The following is a 19,315-nucleotide window of genomic DNA, read 5'->3' as shown; positions in this document are numbered from 1 at the left end:
TGAATGACAGACTCCTTTGGCCAACACGTCTTGTGTTATGTGACAATTAATAGGAAAATGGCGTCCATTATTAACTCTCAAGAAATCTTATATGATCTTGGCCTGTGACTGGGATTGCCTTTTTTTTAGAGGAGAGCCTTTAAGGTCAGAGTCTCTAAAATGATGCCCCTTGAAGCTGATTTGTGAACTTGGGTGAAAATAAAAATCGCCTCTTCCTTTTTGCTAACTTCTAACAGCAATTTAGGATTTTTTCTTCAGCTATTTAAAAGCAATGTTCTGAGCAGGGGTCCTTGAGCTTCCTCAGACTGACTGCCAGAGGAACCCTGACCACCTCTCACTCTCCTTCCCCCTGCTTGAAGGTAGGAGTTGCCTCACCTGAATCAACAGGTTTCCCCCGTGCTTTCAGTGGCCACAGTGGCACCTTCCCATCATGTGCCACAGGACAGCATGGTCTGCTGCAGAAGGTTATTTGGGAAGTCTTCCAACCCCTTCTCCTTTTGTCGGGGCTGTGTTCAGTGTGGATGCCCATTAAGGTCTTGTAGAGATTTCTTGTAGAGAAAAGTAGACATGACAGTGGAGCTTTTGTTGGACCCAGGACCTTGTGGGTGGCGGGGTCTCTGGGGAGGGAATTCCCTCTCCTATTCCATACATTTTGGGAGCTCTTTCACAACCTGCTGACTCAGAACATCACTCAAACACTGAGAGGAAAAGTGATTTGACCTGGCTAGAATGGGTAAGAGACAGGACTGGAACCTAGTTCTTCACTCTCACTCCTCTCATAAGGGTCATAGTTATGATATTTTCAAAGTCATTTTTGGTGGATAATAGTCGTAATAATAATATCTTTGATGTTTTCCTTAGTGTTTGGGCTTCGTCCTTCTCTTTTTGAAATATCTCGATAGTCAGTCCTTTGCTTCCTTCTCCCTCACAGAGACGTCCAAGTTCCACTCTTCCAAGCTTTGTTCTTTACATTTTTAAAGAGTCATGTCTACTTCGGTCCTCAGTTCTTGAAGAAGAATCGGGCATAGAAATCTCTGCAGCTCTTTCTTCCATTTTCCTCCATCTGTTCATTGATTTTTCCCTGATTCTATCCCTAAATGGCCCAGGGATGATCTAGGTTAGTTGGATTATTTGCCAAAACTCTTTAGAGCTGTTTCCCCACCACTGCTTCTTACTCATTTATGAGGTGATATTCTTTATGGTCTTCCAGCACCCTCTGTACAACTTTATCAATGGACTTGTGTTTAAACCTGGGTTGCCCTTGGCTGCCATATTGCTGCTTGGCAGGGAGATCGACTTTTCTGACTAAAATTCTCTGTCCTCTGTTTTCTGTCCTCCTTTGACTTTTCTGTGATGCTTCTTTTACATTGTTTGAACTTTGCTAGACAATGATAATTTTCTGTGTCAGTATCTATTCTTTTATTTGTTTCCCATTTTCAATGTCAGTAACTTATTCAAAGAGGTCAGTTTTTTTTCCCCCCTGAGGCTGGGGTTAAGTGACTTGCCCAGGGTCACACAGTCAGAAAGTGTTAAGTGTCTGAGACCAGATTTGAACTCAGGTCCTCCTGACTTCAGGGCCGGTGCTCTATCCACTGCGCCCCCTAGCTGCCCCCAAAGAGGTCAGTTTTAATTTGCCTCAGTTATATATCACGTTTTGCTTTTATCCTCATTTGATAATGATTTTTATCTTTGCTCTAACAAGTTGATGTTCTGGCTTTAAATAGCTGATTTGAAAATGATTCACATTTTCCTGTTGTTTCCTGTTCGAATACACTTTTAAAAAAACATCTATCTTCTAACTTTCTTTGAATATAATGTCCTTTTTTATATGCTTGTATAATCAGGCCTTTGGCTACTTTCATTTATTACTCCTGAACCGAATTTTCCAGCATACTTTTATTTTCCTTAATGCTTACTTTTTTTTGCACAGAAGCCACTAAATATTAAGATATCTGTTAATTGAATTTGGAAGACTCTTTTGAGCTTATAGCATTCATTTACTTCTTCCTCTGCAGTAATGCTCTGGTTCGCTTTCTGTAGGTCTTGGGACCAGCCTTCGTTGCCAGAGTAATCACCATGAGAATAGCCAGGGATAAGGTCCAGATTCTTTATTACTTCCTTCACAGTCTGTCTCCTTCACTTGGGACCTGGCTAGCTTTCTGGAGGCCTTCAGACGGGCCTTGGTTTCAGTGAAGAAATGAAGGAGAGCCACCAGGAGCCTGATCAAAGATGGAATGTCCCTCATCCAGTCCTAGTTGGCTCTTATATACTCTATTATAATTACATCATCGTAGGTGTCAATCTTGTATAATAGGTGTAAGTCTTGTAGAACGATATTAAGTACTAAGTACACGTAAACTAGAAAATCATTATCTTAATACCACTAAGTTAACACCTCAGTCATACTGAACTAGAGAACTCACATGCTAAACTAGATGACCATTACCTTATCAATTCCTCTGAGTTAACACCTTGTTTCAGAATTCGGGCCCATTACACTCTGCAACAGCTTTGACATATCGTTATAAGTGTTTTCATGGTGTACTTTTTCTAAATGCTTTTTACGAGTCCTCGAAGTCAGATGACCATGTGATCCTTGGTAGCTTTTAAAGGACAGTGGAATCAGCTACAGCTAGTACATATCTCGAAGAAACATTGCATATAGATAATGGGTCCAGAATGGAAAAGAAAAGAGAGGACATTGGTGAAATAATGTTTCAATGACCTCAACCGTCTCCCTAAATCAGAATCCATCTTAACATTGGTGTGCTTTTGTGATGTTATGTGGCTACAGATCACAGGAAATCACAAGGTCTGATGAATAAAGATTCAAGGTCATCCAGAGGGTAGTAGATTCATGATGAGTTTAATCAGGCTGCTGCGTGTTAGGAATGATTACATGAAGACAGACATTAAAGGTATCATCGACGAGCTGTTTGCCTTAAAAAGGAGCTACCTTGCATTTGCTAGAAAAGGAATTACTCCTGGTGTGAGGGTTGGACTAGATGAATACTAAGATCTCTTCCAATTCTCAGATTCTTTAATTCTTTACCTCCGTTGCATCGGTGCCCCATTGATGGAGAGAGATCTTTCCCCTGCGCGGGTCCTCCTGAGGAAGACCCACAAAAAGGGAATAACTAAAATTGGCGCTGGATGGGAGTGGACGGATGAATTGCACAGTGCATAGTGGGTGTAAATAGCCGTAGGGATGACATCACAAATCTGTGAAAGTACACTTTAGTTCTTGCCATATTTGTACCTTCTGACTCTTGACTTTAAAGAAAGAATTCATGACAGGAAGTTGTGAAGCTTCTGAGTAGCGTATAACCAAAGTACATATTGATTGCCCAGCTGTGTGACCCTGGGCAAGTCACTTAATCCCAATTGCTTCAGCAAAAAAAAAAAAAAAAAAAAAGTACATATTTGTTAGGATTACTAAGTGAGAACTGAGGTTTTCTGGACAATTACAAGGTGAGAACTCAGGTTGACTTGATAGAGGGGGCAAGCTCATTGGCTGGGGTGGTTCTTCCCAGAAGCCCTTGCATTATCCCACGCCCATTCTCTGGGAGAATAAAAGAGGACTCTCAGAGATAGAAGAAGACTCTCTGCATTACATCAGGCCTGACGGGGCTCTCTGCAGGAAGGGAAGTCACTTCTAAGGACAAGAGTTAACAGCAACTGCCTGGAGACAACGGTTCGTTACAGGAAGAAGAATCTGTCTGAGAGATTTGAGTAGACACAGCAGATCTCTTCCCAGAGAGCGATCCAGCAGCTTCTGGAGACAACAGCTCGCTACATTTGGCGTCCACAAGTGGGGCAAGGACTTTTGCTTATCCTGACAAGAGGAGCTAGACCAGACCTTCGCAATTTGGTGCCCGAACAGGGACAGACACGGTCCTGATTCCAGTGAAAAAGACTCCCATCCAGATCTCAGTCTCTCTGACCCAGAACCGTGAGTAACGAGGAAACTTTGTTAAAGATTAAGTGAGCGTGCTAATAGATAAATAAGGAACTTAACTTGTTAAGGGCTAAACCAGGAATCTCTTATAGCTGAAATGGGGCAGATGTTAGCTATATTCAATCCCTGGACCTCAGCCGACTCAACCCCAGCCCCAGAAGCAACCTCAGCTCCATTCAGGATTGGTACTATAGAGAGTATAATCAACATAATTGAGGAGCAGAGTTTACTTGTAACCTGGGTACAGATTGCTAAACTCTTGGCTGCATTAAGACACACATCCCCTTGGTTCTTAGAGGAAGAAAAGATAGATGTAGATAAATGGAAGCTAGTGGGATATGAAATGAAAGAATTTCAAGCAAAAAATGGGCCTCGTTCAATTTCTGCAGAAGTATTTTATATCTACAACATAGTTCAATTAGCCTTAAACTATCAAGAAAGTTGTAGGAGAAGGAAAAGTTCTAAAAATGAACAGAGGAGGAAGTGTGAGGAAAAAAGGAAAGATCAAGATCTTTCCCTAGACCAAGAGGATTTAAATGAGGAATTATGGTATGATTCTCTTGAAGAAGCTTCAACCCTGCCTAGAGAACAGATTATTGACAGGCCCACATCAACCCCACCTTCAGAGATGGAGGAAGAAAGAGGGGAAGAGGCAGAAACACAAACAGAATTGCCTGTGAAGCAGCCTAAGCATATGACAAGATTAGAAAAAGCATTGGTTAAAGCTAAGAGAGAAGGACAGGATATAAGTGATTTTATACATGCATATCCTGTGATTGAAAATACTGACTCTGTAGGTAAAAAAAGGAGAAGATATGCACCTTTAGATTTGAATAAAATTAAGGATTTGAAAAAAGGTTGTACCCTTTATGGGGCTACATCAGCTTATGTCAAAATGTTACTAGATGGTTTGTCTTATGAAGTCCTAACCCCGAATGATTGGAAATCCATAGCAAGGATATGCCTGGAACCTGGAGAAAATTTATTATGGCTTTCGGAATTTCATGAATTATGTAAAATTCAAGTCAGATGCAATTTGGAAATAGGAGTTAACACACAATTCACTTTTGAGCACTTAGCTGGTGAAGGTCAATATGGAGAGAATTCGGAACAGATTAATTATACCATGACAATATATGAACAAATTGCTAAGGCTGCAATAAAAGCTTGGGGTGTCCTTCCTGGACAGAAAGATCGTGGAGAGGCTTTCACTAAAATACAGCAAGGTCCCAATGAACCTTTTGCAGATTTTGTGGGACGTTTGCAAACTGCTGTCAAAAGAACTATTGGAGAAAATTCAGCTACAGAAATAATGACCAGACATCTGGCTAAGGAAAATGCCAATGAGATTTGCAAAAGAATTATATGGGGATTAGACAAAGATGCTCCTTTAGAGGAGATCATAAGACGCTGTGCTACAGTGGGAACAAATGCTTTTTACACCCGGACTATGATGAATGTGGAAAGGCAGGGTCCCTCCTGGCAAGGGCCTTCTAGAGAAACTCGGCGATGTTTTCAATGTGGAAAAATTGGGCATCTAAGAGCTCAGTGTAGATATGGAGATACAGTGAGAAGACAGGGTGAGAGAAGACCTAAAACTCCATGTCCAAAATGTCACAAGGGCCTCCACTGGGCCTCCGAATGTAGATTGACCCAGGGAAATGACAGGTGGGGCCCAGCTTCAGGCCCCCAAGTGGGGCATGATGGCAGCCGAGGTTACATCCAGAGAATTTTAAGACACGATCAATCAGCCAAAAGGCAATCAGATGGAAGAAAGGGATTGAAATTAGGAAAAATAGAGTTGTGTGCAGTAGAGACTACCGAGATACTCCCTGGAGAAGTGAAATCTGTTCCTGTTGAGCCTATGGATCCTTTGCCTCCAGGCACAGTAGGCTTGACCATTTCACCTTCTGAGAGTGCCTACAAAACAGTGTCCATCCATACACTGATGTGGGAGACTGGAGAACGTGTATCTAATATCCCAGTCACTAACACAGGCAGACAACGTGTGATTTATCAACCAGGAGAAGTAGTAGCATCAGGCTTATTGTTACGGACCCCTAATAAGCAACCTAGTGATAGTCGCCTAGATTTTGACTCCAATGAACAAAATCCAGGAATATATTGGACAGCAGCTGTGACAGCTGACCGACCTATGCTTACTATTTATATAAATGGAATACCATTTGAAGGATTGGTAGACACGGGTGCAGATCGTACAGTTATTAGAGGTGCCAATTGGCCCGGTCACTGGCCAAAGATTAAAGCAGACACCTATATGTCTGGGGTGGGAGGATCAATAGCAGCAGAAGTTAGTGCTAGGCCTTTGAGATGGGTATTTGAAGGAGAAACAGGAGCTTTTACTCCTTTTGTGGTTGAAAAAATCCCCATCAATCTGTGGGGAAGAGACATTTTACAGCAGATAGGATTACAAATAAGCACTTCGGCTTTTTAGGCAGGGCTGCTGTTGAAGGCCTACCTGCACTTTCACCAGTTCCTATTCAGTGGAAGACTGATTCACCAGTGTGGGTAGAACAGTGGCCCTTAAGAAGTGATAAAATTCAGGCCTTATTAGACATAGTGCAAGAACAACTTGACCAAGGACACTTACAACCTTCTCTAAGTCCTTGGAATTCCCCGGTATTTGTGGTGAAAAAGAAATCTGGAAAATGGAGGATGATAACTGATCTAAGAAGAGTAAATGAACAGATGGAAACTATGGGAACTCTTCAGCCTGGACTTCCATCTCCTACTCAGTTGCCAAGAGAATGGCCTCTATGGGTTATAGACATTAAGGATTGTTTCTATTCTATTCCTCTAGATAAGGAGGATATGAAAAGATTTGCTTTTTCAGTGCCTAGTGTTAATTTGGCTGAGCCTTATAAAAGATATGAATGGACAGTTTTGCCACAGGGAATGAAAAACAGCCCTACTATGTGCCAAATGTATGTTGCAGCTGCTCTTGCTCCAGTAAGAAAAGCCTTTCCAAAAGTAATATTGTTACATTATATGGATGATATTTTGGGATGTGCACCTGAGGAACAAATGTTAGAGGCATGTCTACAAAGGACCATGGAAACATTAAAGTACTACAAACTGCATATAGCTACAGAAAAAATTCAAAGACATGCTCCTTTTCAATATTTAGGATATGAAGTATATCCTAAGGTGCTTACAGTACAAAAGCTTTCTTTAAGAACAGAGAAGTTGAACACCTTAAATGACTTTCAAAAATTAATAGGAGATATCCAATGGATGCGTCCAGTGTTAGGCTTAACTACCAATCAACTACAACCTCTATATGATATTTTAAGGGGAGACAGTGCTTTAAATTCACCACGCCAGCTTACAAAAGAAGCACAAAAGGCTTTGAGAGAAGTTGAACTGGCTTTATCCAACGTGGTTGAAAGAGTCACTCAAAAACCCTTGGAAATATCAGTTTTTGCTACAAAAGAGGCACCCACAGCAGTCCTTCACCAAGGAGACAGAGTGATTGAGTGGGTGAACCTCCCAGCACAACCAGAACAAAGCCTTACACCTTACCCAGTGCTTGTGGCTAGGATTTTATTAAAGGCTATTAAGAGAGTAACACAATTATCTGGGATAAGTCCTGAAAAAAATATACACATTCTATACTAACGCACAGATTAATGTATGCTGTGAGACCATCCCAGAATGGCAAATTTTATTAGCCACCGCTCCAAATTTTGCACATGGATCTCCATTAAAGATTACCCGGCTACTACATAATTGGCGATGGATTTTTGAAGAAAAGGTTTCTAAGGTTCCTCTTAAAGGACCAACAATCTTTACAGATGCCTCCAAAGAAAATATTTGTGCCATATACTCTCATGATTTAACCATAAAGAGAGTAATCAGGACTCCTTTTCAATCCACTCAACAGAATGAATTATTTGCTATCATGCTAGCTCTCACTTATTACCCAGGAGACGTAAATATAATTACTGATTCAGCCTATTCAGTAGGTGTAGTACAAAGAATTGCCACAGCCCAAATAAAATTTGCAGCCTCCAATATTTATCAGCTCTTTAAAGAACTTCAAGAGCAAGTGAGAAAACATCCAGGCAAGATTTATATCTTGCATGTCCACTCACATAGTGGACTTCCAGGTCCCATTTTTGATGGAAATTCAAAGGCAGATAGCCTTCTAACCATGTTAGCCAGTAGTCCTTTATTTCAGGAAGCACAAGAATCTCATTCTAAATATCATCAGGCTGCTCGAGCTTTACGTTTACAATTTGGAATCACAAGAGAGGAAGCTAGGAGCATAGTAAAAAGCTGTACAGCTTGTCTTCCTTTCCATGCTCCTACACTCCCTCCAGGGAAGAATCCTCGTGGTTTGAGACCCAATGAAATCTGGCAAATGGATGTGACCCATTATAAATCTTTTGGTCGTCTATCTTTTATTCATGTCGTGGTAGACACCTTTTCAGGATTCACATTTGCAATGCCAGCAGCAAAAGAGACAGCCCGAGTGGTCACTGAATTCCTTATACAGGCTTTTGCAATTATGGGTGTGCCACAAGCAATAAAAACAGACAATGGACCTGCATATACGTCCAAACATTTTACACACTTTTGTTCACAGTATAAGATTTTACATACCACGGGCATACCCTTTAATCCTCAAGGGCAGGCAATAGTAGAGAGAAGAAACAGAGATATTAAGACACTCCTCCAAAAACAAAAGAAAGGGGGAGCCACAGGTAGCCCTAGGGAACTTCTAAATTTAGTTCTCTATACCATTAATTTTCTAATTTTTGACAAAGATGCACTGGCTCCGGCAGACAGGTTTTATAACCCACCAGAAGGGCAGTGTCCAGTGCGAGCAGCTCCACTGTCCTTAGATAATCGCCAGGTGATGTGGAGAGATCCAGAAAGTGGTGAATGGAAGGGACCAGATAGGTTAACTGCCTGGGGGAGAGGGTTTGCTTGTATTTCTTCAGCAGGAGAAGGAATCAGATGGGTGCCAACGAGTCATATTCGCCTTGTCCATCAGAGAGAGACAGAAAAAGAGAAAGGCCTCAAAATAAAGGAGAAGATCTAAGAAACATCTGACACTGAAAGAGCATGGATAATAAGAAGACTGTTAAAGAACTTTAAAAACCAGCAGGAATCATTGGACTTCCTCACACAAGATGAGACTAATGGACAATGGACTTATGGACATTTATAAATTTTCAATTTATGATTATGTTATATACTTCTAGCATGTGTTACGTTACTATGTTACTATGTGCTTATGTAATTTATGTAATTATCTGTAATACTTCCCATATTGATGGATTTATGTTTCAAGGTCATGACTGTCCTATGTTCTAAATCAAAAGAAAGGGGGAGATGTTAGGATTACTAAGTGAGAACTGAGGTTTTCTGGACAATTACAAGGTGAGAACTCAGGTTGACTTGATAGAGGGGGCAAGCTCATTGGCTGGGGTGGTTCTTCCCAGAAGCCCTTGCATTATCCCACGCCCATTCTCTGGGAGAATAAAAGAGGACTCTCAGAGATAGAAGAAGACTCTCTGCATTACATCAGGCCTGACGGGGCTCTCTGCAGGAAGGGAAGTCACTTCTAAGGACAAGAGTTAACAGCAACTGCCTGGAGACAACGGTTCGTTACAGGAAGAAGAATCTGTCTGAGAGATTTGAGTAGACACAGCAGATCTCTTCCCAGAGAGCGATCCAGCAGCTTCTGGAGACAACAGCTCGCTACACATATTGATTGCCCAGCTGTGTGACCCTGGGCAAGTCACTTAATCCCAATTGCTTCAGCAAAAAAAAAAAAAAAAAAGTACATATTGATTGGACTTGAGAATCATGGCCAATATTTGGTCAAATTTCTTGGCTGCATCCTTTTCAATCGTAGAGATTTAGCTCAAAGGGATCTCAAAGGAGGAATTTGTGGCCCAGGGAAGTTGCTCCAGGTCACACAGGTCATGTGAGAAATGGTGCTTGAGCTGACAACCTCTGATTCCAGAGCAGGTGCCCTTGCCACCATCTTGGAAACTGGCTTAGAAGCCACCAACTCTGCTTGGCTTAGTGATGTCATCTTTCTGCTTATGTCCCTCATGAACACCGGAAAGGGAGATAACTGTGGGTATCTAGAAAAGAGATTTCTTGTTGCCTTAGGACATGTGATGAAATCAGTGGGAGGCCACATGGTATTTCAGATAGAAATGGCTTCAGAACTGAGAAAAACGTGGATTCAAATCCTTTCCCTGATACATGTGTTTTGTATGACCCTGGCCAAGCCAGTTAACCTTAAAGTTCTGGGGAGTCCTTTAAAATTTTGTAAGTTAATATTTAATATAATACTATATAACTTAATAAGTCAGTAAATAAGTAATAGAGAAGGTAGAAAACCGGTGTTGGCAGAGGGGGCTTCTTCCTCAGGGCCTCCCTGTATTGTGAAATCCTCTCCCTTTCTATTTTTAAATTTCCTTCCTGGGGCAGCTAGATGGCTCAGTGGATAGAGCACCAGCCTTGAATTCAGGAGGACCCGAATTCAAATGTGGTCTCAGACACTTAACACTTCCTAGCTGTGTGACCCTGGGCAAGTCATTTAACCCCAGCCTCAAAAAAAAAAAAAAAAAAAAAAATTCCTTCCTAGCAGGAATGTCAGGGCCCTAAGTTTGTCCCAGAGCAGCCTTGTTTTCAGTACACTGTCAAGAGGGCAAATGTTCTGATCACTTTCCCTGATCTAGAAGAAGGTCAAGCTGGGACCAGTGGCACATCCCTGGCATAGTGACCCATTCTTTGGTCACAGCCACGTATGGAAAATAAAGATGCAAAAAGATGCCTTTTCTGCACAGGGGCTGCTCCTTCCCTTGGTCAGTCATGATTCAGGGAGATGAGCCCTTGCTGGGGTGTCCATCTCTCTGTTTGGAGATAACCTGGGCAGATGTGGGGGGTGCTGCCTCCCCTGATCCTCCTTCCTCCTCCTGTTTGGGGCTGAGGTTGTGTTGCTGGAAGGTGGCTCTAGGATATGATGATATTGATAATGATGATGATGATGAACATTTCTAAGCACCTCCTGTGTGTCAGACACTCTGCTGAGCACTTTATGACATGACCTCAGTCGCTTCTCATACCAATCTGGAAGGGGGGGGCTGTGATGATCCCCATTTCTTAGGTGATGGAACTGAGGCAAAGTGAGGTGAAATGACTGTCCATCACGCTTATAGTAAGGTGTCTGTGGCTAGATTTGAACTCAGGCATTCATGACTCCAGTCTTATTGTTCCGTCAACTGTAGCACCATTTGCCTTTGAAGTAGTCCACCAGGACACTTACCCACATGTAACTTGGCTCAAAATCAGACCAATACAGAAGCTAGAATGCCTTTGGGAAGTTTTCTAGAGTGCTCCCCCCCCATATCCTCCTTTCAGCATTTAGGATTTCCAATAATTTATGACTATAGATTACCACAGCATCTATGCAATGGTGGCCTGGTTACCAATGATGACTTCCATATGAGAAGTAAAGGCAGCTTGGTGGCTCAGTGGCTAGAGATCTGAACTGAGTTCAAATCTTGTCCCAGATATTAATTACCTGTGGAACTCTGGGTGAATTGTTTCATGTTTTTCAGCCTCAGTTTCCTCATCTCTAAAATAGGACTAATAATATAAATGATATAATATAATATAATAAATAATAGTCCTCCCGAGACTCTTGTGAAAATCAGATGAAATCAAACATTGAAAGTGTTCAATAAATCTAAAAGTCTTCAGTAAATGCTATCTAGCTAGTAGTAGTTTCAAGAAATATTAAGTGACTCCAGGGAAGGGCTCCAGTATAAAGGACACCCAAGACTGCATTATTTCTTATGGAATATTCAGACACCAAAAGTTTCATCCAGCTTGTCACCTAGATATTCTATGGTGAATTTGTGGGAAGATGGGGATAGCAATCACGGGGGAGGAAATGCTGTGAATGGACAGTGATGTACCTTTCTGGTGTGAATATGGGACCACAGATTCTTTGAGGGTAATTGCTTTATGCCTATCCAAGTCACTATTAACATAAATCTTTTTATTATTTTATTTTTCTAAATGCACGCAAAGATAGTTTTCCTCATTTGCCTTTGCAAAACCTTGTGTTCCAGATTTTTCTCCTTCTTTCCCTCTGCTCCCCTGCCCAATTTGATATAAGTTAAATATGTGTAATTCTCCAAAATATAATTTCAAATTTGTCATTCTGTACAAGAAAAAAATCAAGCCAGAAGGGAAACTATGAGAAAGAAAGAAAAACAAGGAAACAAACAACCACCACAAAAAAGGTGAAAATACCATGTTTTGAGCCACATTCAGTCTCCGTAGAGATGTGGATTGCTCTTTCCATCCCAAGAATATTGGAATTGCCTTGAATCATCATCTCATTGTTGAAAAGAGCTAAATCCATCAGAGTTGATCGTCACATTATCTTATTGTTGCTGTGTACAATGTTCTCTTGGTTCTGCTCATAAATCTCTTAAAACAATTTGAATCGGGACCCCAAAGCCATCACGTGTAGATGGAAATAGCTCCTTGGCGTTTTTAGTCTCTTGAATGATCAGATTCTGTTGTTGCTTTTTCTTCTTTAGGGGATTCGTTAAAGTTCAGCCAGGCTCCTCCTGAATTTTTATTGAGCTGATGTTTTTCTTTCTTCCTGCAGAGGCCTGAAGGGCGTGATTGTCACTCTGAGTGATAACGGCCATCTGCAGTGCTCCTACTTGGGTACAGACCCCTCTCTGTTCCAAGCCCCCAAAGTGGACTCTAGAGAAATAAACTATGAAGAGCTCGATGTTGAAATGAAAGAGCTACAGAAAACCATCAGAGACGTCAACAAATCCCCAGGTATGCACAGGACTGCTCTGCGGCCTGGCTTCCCATCACAGCCTGGCGCATGCAGGGCGCAGCATCTTGTCTCCTGCACATGCAGGATTGCTTTTTGCTTCCTGATGCTTCAAAATAACACCTATGAAAACAGCCTCGCCTTCAGCCCGTGAGGGATCTGTGTCTCATTTGTGTGTGGAGGCTGATGGGAAACCAGTGTCCTACTTAGGGGTCTGCTTCTTGCTAATATGATTTAGAAGTTGGCCGGCATTGTGTTTTTCTTTATGATCTAAAGTAAGCAGAAAATGCCCGTGGTGAGGGACGGGATCGGGGCTAGAGAGAACAGGAACGTTTTCACCCATTGCTCTTCATGTTCTCAAGTTTTCTGAAGTCTCTTTAGTTATCTCTTGGAGAGGAAAAGAATACGGTGGGATGTGTGGTTGTGGCCACATTGTTTCCCCAAATTGCAGGTATCTGTAACTTGTGTGTGCCGTTTACTCCTGGGAGGAGTGTAACCTGTTGTGCACTAATTACCGACAAGTCAATTACTAGCTGTAGTTTCCCATCCCAAGTTTTCAGTGTGCTTGATTCCCAAGGATGTCATTTTATGATGAAATATTTTTCTCAAATAGCAAAACCTAATGCTTTTCATTAGGCATATGAAAAACATTACTTTTCAGAATCAGGTCTGTGTGTGTGTGTGTGTGTGTGTGTGTGTGTGTGTGTGTGTGTGTGTGTGTGTGTGTTTTAAATGGGAGAAAATATGGACTTTTTAAATGAAAAGCAATGTTGGAACAAGTAGGGATAATAAGAGAAGTGTAGCATCTAAAGCCAAGGAAAACAAATGAACCAAGCTCCCTCCCGCCTTCCTTTGCCACACCCACTTCTGTACATTGGATTCTGTTTTATAAAGATGCTGTTGCTCTTATTCTCTTAGAGTGTTAGATAAAATACAGATTATTTTAAAGTTGGTAACACAGATTAAAGTGGCATTATGATCACGTTCTTTTATTACATTTTTAAAGGAAGAAAGCAAACTGAGAATTTCAAAAATTCAGGCTCAGAATGGATGGATTTTTCCCACTTAGAGCATGTAAGCGAAGGTCGGGGCACTATGTCATGTCACTTCTGGCTCACCTTGAAGGGAGCTAAACTTTGAGGTGCCCTTTTGAGGAAGACAAGATTTTCCATGGCTGACAGTCCTTGTTTGGATCAGTGGAATACCCATGACAGCCTTAGGTTCCCTCAATTTAATTTAGGGGGAAGGGAAGGGAATAAGCATTTATATGGTACCGGTTATACACCAGGCGCTATACTAAGAGTTTTATAAATAATATTTCATTTGATCCTCACAATCAACACCAGAGGGTTTTATAAAAAAATTATTCCTGTTTTTACAGTTGGGGAAAAGGAGGCTAAGAGAGCTTAAGTAATTTGTTCAAGATCACAAAGCCAGTGAGTGTCTGAGGTAGAATTTGAACTCGATCTTTCCGATTTTCCTCTCTCCTGCTAGCACTTCTCTGATGCAACTCCCCCCCCCCCCCCGAGGCTGGGGTTAAGTGACTTGCCCAGGGTCACACAGCTAGGAAGTGTTAAGTGTCTGAGAGCAGATTTGAACTCAGGTCCTCCTGAATTTAGGGCTGGTGCTCTGTCTACTGCGCCACGTAGCTGCTCCTCACTGATGCAACTTTAAAGATATCCCTTCCTTGCTGGGTCTCTCCCAGCCCCTTATGCTCTTGGCCCAGCACTCTGTCTACCATACCACCTAATCACTTCAACTTAATTGGCACTTCTTGAAAGAGATGCCAAAAAGAAAACTTCCAGGAACATTACAGCCAAATTCCAGACCTCCCAGATCAAGGAGAAAATATTGCAAGCAGCCAAAAAGAAATAATAGAAATATTGTGGAGCTGCCATCAGGACAACATAAGGTTTTCTACAGGAAAGGATTGGAGGTTTGGATTGTGATATCATAGAGGGCAGAGGAACTAGGATTACAACTAAGAATCCCCTATCCTGCAAAACTGTGTATACTCCTTGAGGGGAAAAATGGATATTTAGTGAAATAAAGGATTTTTTACAGCATTTCTGATGAAAAGATCAGAGCTGTATAGAAAATGTGACTTTAAAATGCAAATTGCAAAGGAGGCATAAAAAGGTAGATAGGAAAGAGATATCATAAGGAATTTGATAAGGTTAAGTGCTTTATAATTCCTACATGGGAAGATATTTCTAACTCTTTAAACTTTTTCATTATTAGGTGATTGTTGTTTGTCCTTTGTTCTTGTAGAGGCCTATAAGATTGGGGAGGAGATGCCGTGATGTGCAAGAGAATTGAATTTTAGTGAGGGAGGCTGGGAAAGGTTACCTGCCTCAGTTTCTCCTCCAGAGCCATCTGGGTCCAGATCAGGACAACTGGAGATGCAGTGGATAGAGTGCTGGTCTTGAAATTAGGAAGTCAAATCTTCCCGAGTTCAAATCTGGCCCCAGACACTTATTAGGGCACTTAAAAATAGAAGTGTGGATTTGAATGTGATGGTATGATTATCTAAAACATAAAGTTAAGGGATGAGAAAGAAGAATGCACTGGGAAAGGGAAAAGGAATGGGTAGAATAGGATAAATTATCTGATATAAAACAGGCCTGAAAGAGATTGTACAGAGAGAGGGAAATGTGGGAAGTGGGGGAGGAAGTACATGAACCTTACTCTCATTAGAATTATCTCAAAGAGAAAATAATGTACGCACTCAGTTCAGTGTAGAAATCCCACATAGGAAAAGAAGGGGATAAGAAAAAGTGTTGGGAGGGGAGCTGATTGTAGTGAGCTGTCGTCTCTAGAAGCTGCCGGATCGCTCTCTGGGAAGAGATCTGCTGTGTCTACTCAAATCTTTAAGACAGATTCTTCTTCCTGTAGTGAACCGTTGTCTCCAGGCAGTTGCTGTTAACTCTTGTCCTTAGAAGTGACTTCCCTTCCTGCAGAGAGCCCCGTCAGGCCTGATGTAATGCAGAAAGTCTCCTCTTTCTCTGAGAGTCCTCTTCTTTTATTCTCCCAGAGAATGGGCGTGGGATAATGCAAGGGCTTCTGGGAAGAACCACCCCAGCCAATGAGCTTGCCCCCTCTATCAAGTCAACCTGAGTTCTCACCTTGTAACTATCCAGACAACCTCAGTTCTCACTTAGTAATCCTAACATCTCCCCCTTTCTTTTGATTTAGAACATAGGACAGTCATGACCTTGAAACATAAATCCATCAATATGGGAAGTATTACAGATAATTACATAAATTACATAAGCACATAGTAACATAGTAACATAACACATGCTAGAAGTATATAACATAATCATAATCAAATAATCATAAATTGAAAATTTATAAATGTCCATAAGTCCATTGTCCATTAGTCTCATCTTGTGTGAGGAAGTCCAATGATTCCTGCTGGTTTTTAAAGTTCTTTAACAGTCTTCTTATTATCCATGATCTTTCAGTGTCAGATGTTTCTTAGATCTTCTCCTTTATTTTGAGGTCTTTCTCTTTTTCTGTCTCTCTCTGGTGGACAAGGCGAATATGACTCGTTGGCACCCATCTGATTCCTTCTCCTGCTGAAGAAATACAAGCAAACCCTCTCCCCCAGGCAGTTAACCTATCTGGTCCCTTCCATTCACCACTTTCTGGATCTCTCCACATCACCTGGCGATTATCTAAGGACAGTGGAGCTGCTCGCACTGGACACTGCCCTTCTGGTGGGTTATAAAACCTGTCTGCTGGAGCCAGTGCATCTTTGTCAAAAATTAGAAAATTAATGGTATAGAGAACTAAATTTAGAAGTTCTCTAGGGTTACCTGTGGCTCCCCCTTTCTTTTGTTTTTGGAGGAGTGTCTTAATATCTCTGTTTCTTCTCTCTACTATTGCCTGCCCTTGAGGATTAAAGGGTATGCCCGTGGTATGTAAAATCTTATACTGTGCACAAAAGTGTGTAAAATGTTTGGACGTATATGCAGGTCCATTGTCTGTTTTTATTGCTTGTGGCACACCCATAATTGCAAAAGCTTGTATAAGGAATTCAGTGACCACTCGGGCTGTCTCTTTTGCTGCTGGCATTGCAAATGTGAATCCTGAAAAGGTGTCTACCACGACATGAATAAAAGATAGACGACCAAAAGATTTATAATGGGTCACATCCATTTGCCAGATTTCATTGATTTCTGAGGGTCCAGGGTTCAAGTCCCTGTTCGGGCGCCAAATTGCGAGGGTCTGGTCTAGCTCCTCTTGTCAGGATAAGCAAAAGTCCTTGCCCCACGTTGGGCGCCAACTGTAGTGAGCTGTCGTCTCTAGAAGCTGCCGGATCGCTCTCTGGGAAGAGATCTGCTGTGTCTACTCAAATCTTTAAGACAGATTCTTCTTCCTGTAGTGAACCGTTGTCTCCAGGCAGTTGCTGTTAACTCTTGTCCTTAGAAGACTTCCCTTCCTGCAGAGAGCCCCGTCAGGCCTGATGTAATGCAGAAAGTCTCCTCTTTCTCTGAGAGTCCTCTTCTTTTATTCTCCCAGAGAATGGGCGTGGGATAATGCAAGGGCTTCTGGGAAGAACCACCCCAGCCAATGAGCTTGCCCCCTCTATCAAGTCAACCTGAGTTCTCACCTTGTAACTATCCAGACAACCTCAGTTCTCACTTAGTAATCCTAACATCTGATAGAAAGAAGGGCAGTTTGGGGAAGGTAAAAGTCAGATGCAAAACTTTGAGAATGGACAGGGTAAAAGAAGAGAGAGAGAGTAGGATAAATGGGGAAAATAGAATGGAAGGAAATACATATTTGGTAATCGTTCTTATGAAAAACACTTTTTACAGTAAGTTTCTCTGATAGACTTTTTTCTTCTCAAACATAGGAAAACTGAATCAGATTTATAGAAGTAAGAAGCATTCCTCAATTGATAAATGATCAAAGAATATGAAGAACTAGTTGTCAGACAGAGTAATTAATCAAAGCTATAATCATATGAAAAAATGCAAATTAAAACAACTGAACTACTACTTCATATTTTCAGATTGGCCAATATGACGGAAAAGGAAAATAAGAAATGTTTGTGAGAAAATGAAAACAAAAATTAAAAATAAGACATAAAATTATAAAAATATAACATACTTTCGGTGAAGTTGTATATTTATTCAACCATTCTGGAGAACAATTTGGAATTATACCCAGAAGGCTATATAAAAACATGTCATACATACCCTTTGATCAAGCAATGCCATTATTGGATCTGTATCCCAAAAAGATTAAAAAAAAGAAAAAGACTTATGTGTACAAAAATGTTTATAGCAGATCTTTTAGTGGTGGCAAATAATTGGAAATTGGGAATGTCCATCAATTGGGGAATGGCTGAACAAGTTGTATATGATTGTGATAGAATGCTATTGTGCTTTTTTTTTTCTTTTTCTTTCTTTTTTTCTTTTTTTTTTTTTTTTTCTGAGGCTGGGGTTAAGTATCTTGCCCAGGGTCACACAGCCAGGAAGTGTTAAAGTGTCTGAGATTGGATTTGAACTCGGGTCCTCCTGAATTCAAGTGCTCCATTCACTGTGCCACTTAGCTGCTCCTGCTATTGTGCTTTAAAAAATGATGAGCAGAATGCTCTTAGGAAAAAATGGAAAGATTTACATGAACCAATGCAAAGTGAAATGAGCACCACCAGGAGAACATTGTACCCAGTAATAGCAATGTGATTAGTTATTTCCAAAGTGGAAAATAAACATGGGGGAACAATTTCTAATGATGGTTTCTAGGGGGCAAGACCAGCATTCCTGTAGTAATATTAACTTGGACCTTTCTTTGCAGGTCCTCTGTCGCTGTCCGAGAAAGAAGATTTTCTGTCGGTTTTTGCCACCGTCTCCTCCTCCCTGGACAGTGTGTCTGTATGTGAATTCATTTACTGGGGAGGGAGTTGTTATGAAGAATCAGTGCTAGTCATGGGGGTGAGGATGCAACATAGGATTAAGGCCCAAGTAGAATTTCAGAAGGTTGGTTTGGGCTTGGTAGCTCCAAAATAACGCCCTTCCTTGCTTCCTACAAGGGAGAGATGCAGCAGCAGCAGATGGTAGCACCTCTCTGTCCATTTCCTTAGACACTTGTCTGTGCACATGAGAGTTTTAAGAGGGCCAGATATCTCTTCTCTCAATCAGCCGGGCCTAGGACCTTGGGCACATACATCCGGTGGGCAATGAGATGGGGTTCAGCTGAAGTTCTCATGATGAGCAGAGTCCTTTGGATGAGGTCCAGCCCAGCTAAATTTAGAGAGACTGGCTGGAGGCTGGATGAAGGGCATGGCCAAAGAAGCTCACGAAGGATGTCGAAGGCAGAGAAGGAGTGTCATCATAATGGGAGAGGGCATAATCATACTGGTGAAATCACAGATCCTTAAAGTCTTATAACAGGCTCTGCTAACTTCCTTTAAAGGTCTACAGTTGATTGAGTTTCATCCACAGCCACTGTGACTTTTGGGGCCTCTTAGAACTATAAGCCTTGTTGCTTGG

The 19,315-nt window shown here is 41.4% G+C and overlaps 1 protein-coding gene across 5 annotated transcripts in view; it reads left to right on the top strand.

The window, feature by feature from the left end:
• The window catches only part of BBS9 (Bardet-Biedl syndrome 9), a 300,830-nt gene that overhangs the window by 91,107 nt on the left and 190,408 nt on the right, over positions 1–19,315 (top strand). For all 5 annotated transcript variants that reach the window (XM_074284314.1, XM_074284313.1, XM_074284315.1 and 2 more), the window contains 2 exons: positions 12,630–12,811; positions 18,621–18,697. In XM_074284314.1, coding sequence (XP_074140415.1) covers positions 12,630–12,811; positions 18,621–18,697 — 259 coding nt within the window. The remainder of the gene's footprint in view (positions 1–12,629; positions 12,812–18,620; positions 18,698–19,315) is intronic.

This window comes from Sminthopsis crassicaudata, chromosome 1, assembly GCF_048593235.1.
Source record: "Sminthopsis crassicaudata isolate SCR6 chromosome 1, ASM4859323v1, whole genome shotgun sequence".
Taxonomy (NCBI): domain Eukaryota; kingdom Metazoa; phylum Chordata; class Mammalia; order Dasyuromorphia; family Dasyuridae; genus Sminthopsis; species Sminthopsis crassicaudata.
This window is presented reverse-complemented; position numbering and strand designations above follow the sequence as displayed.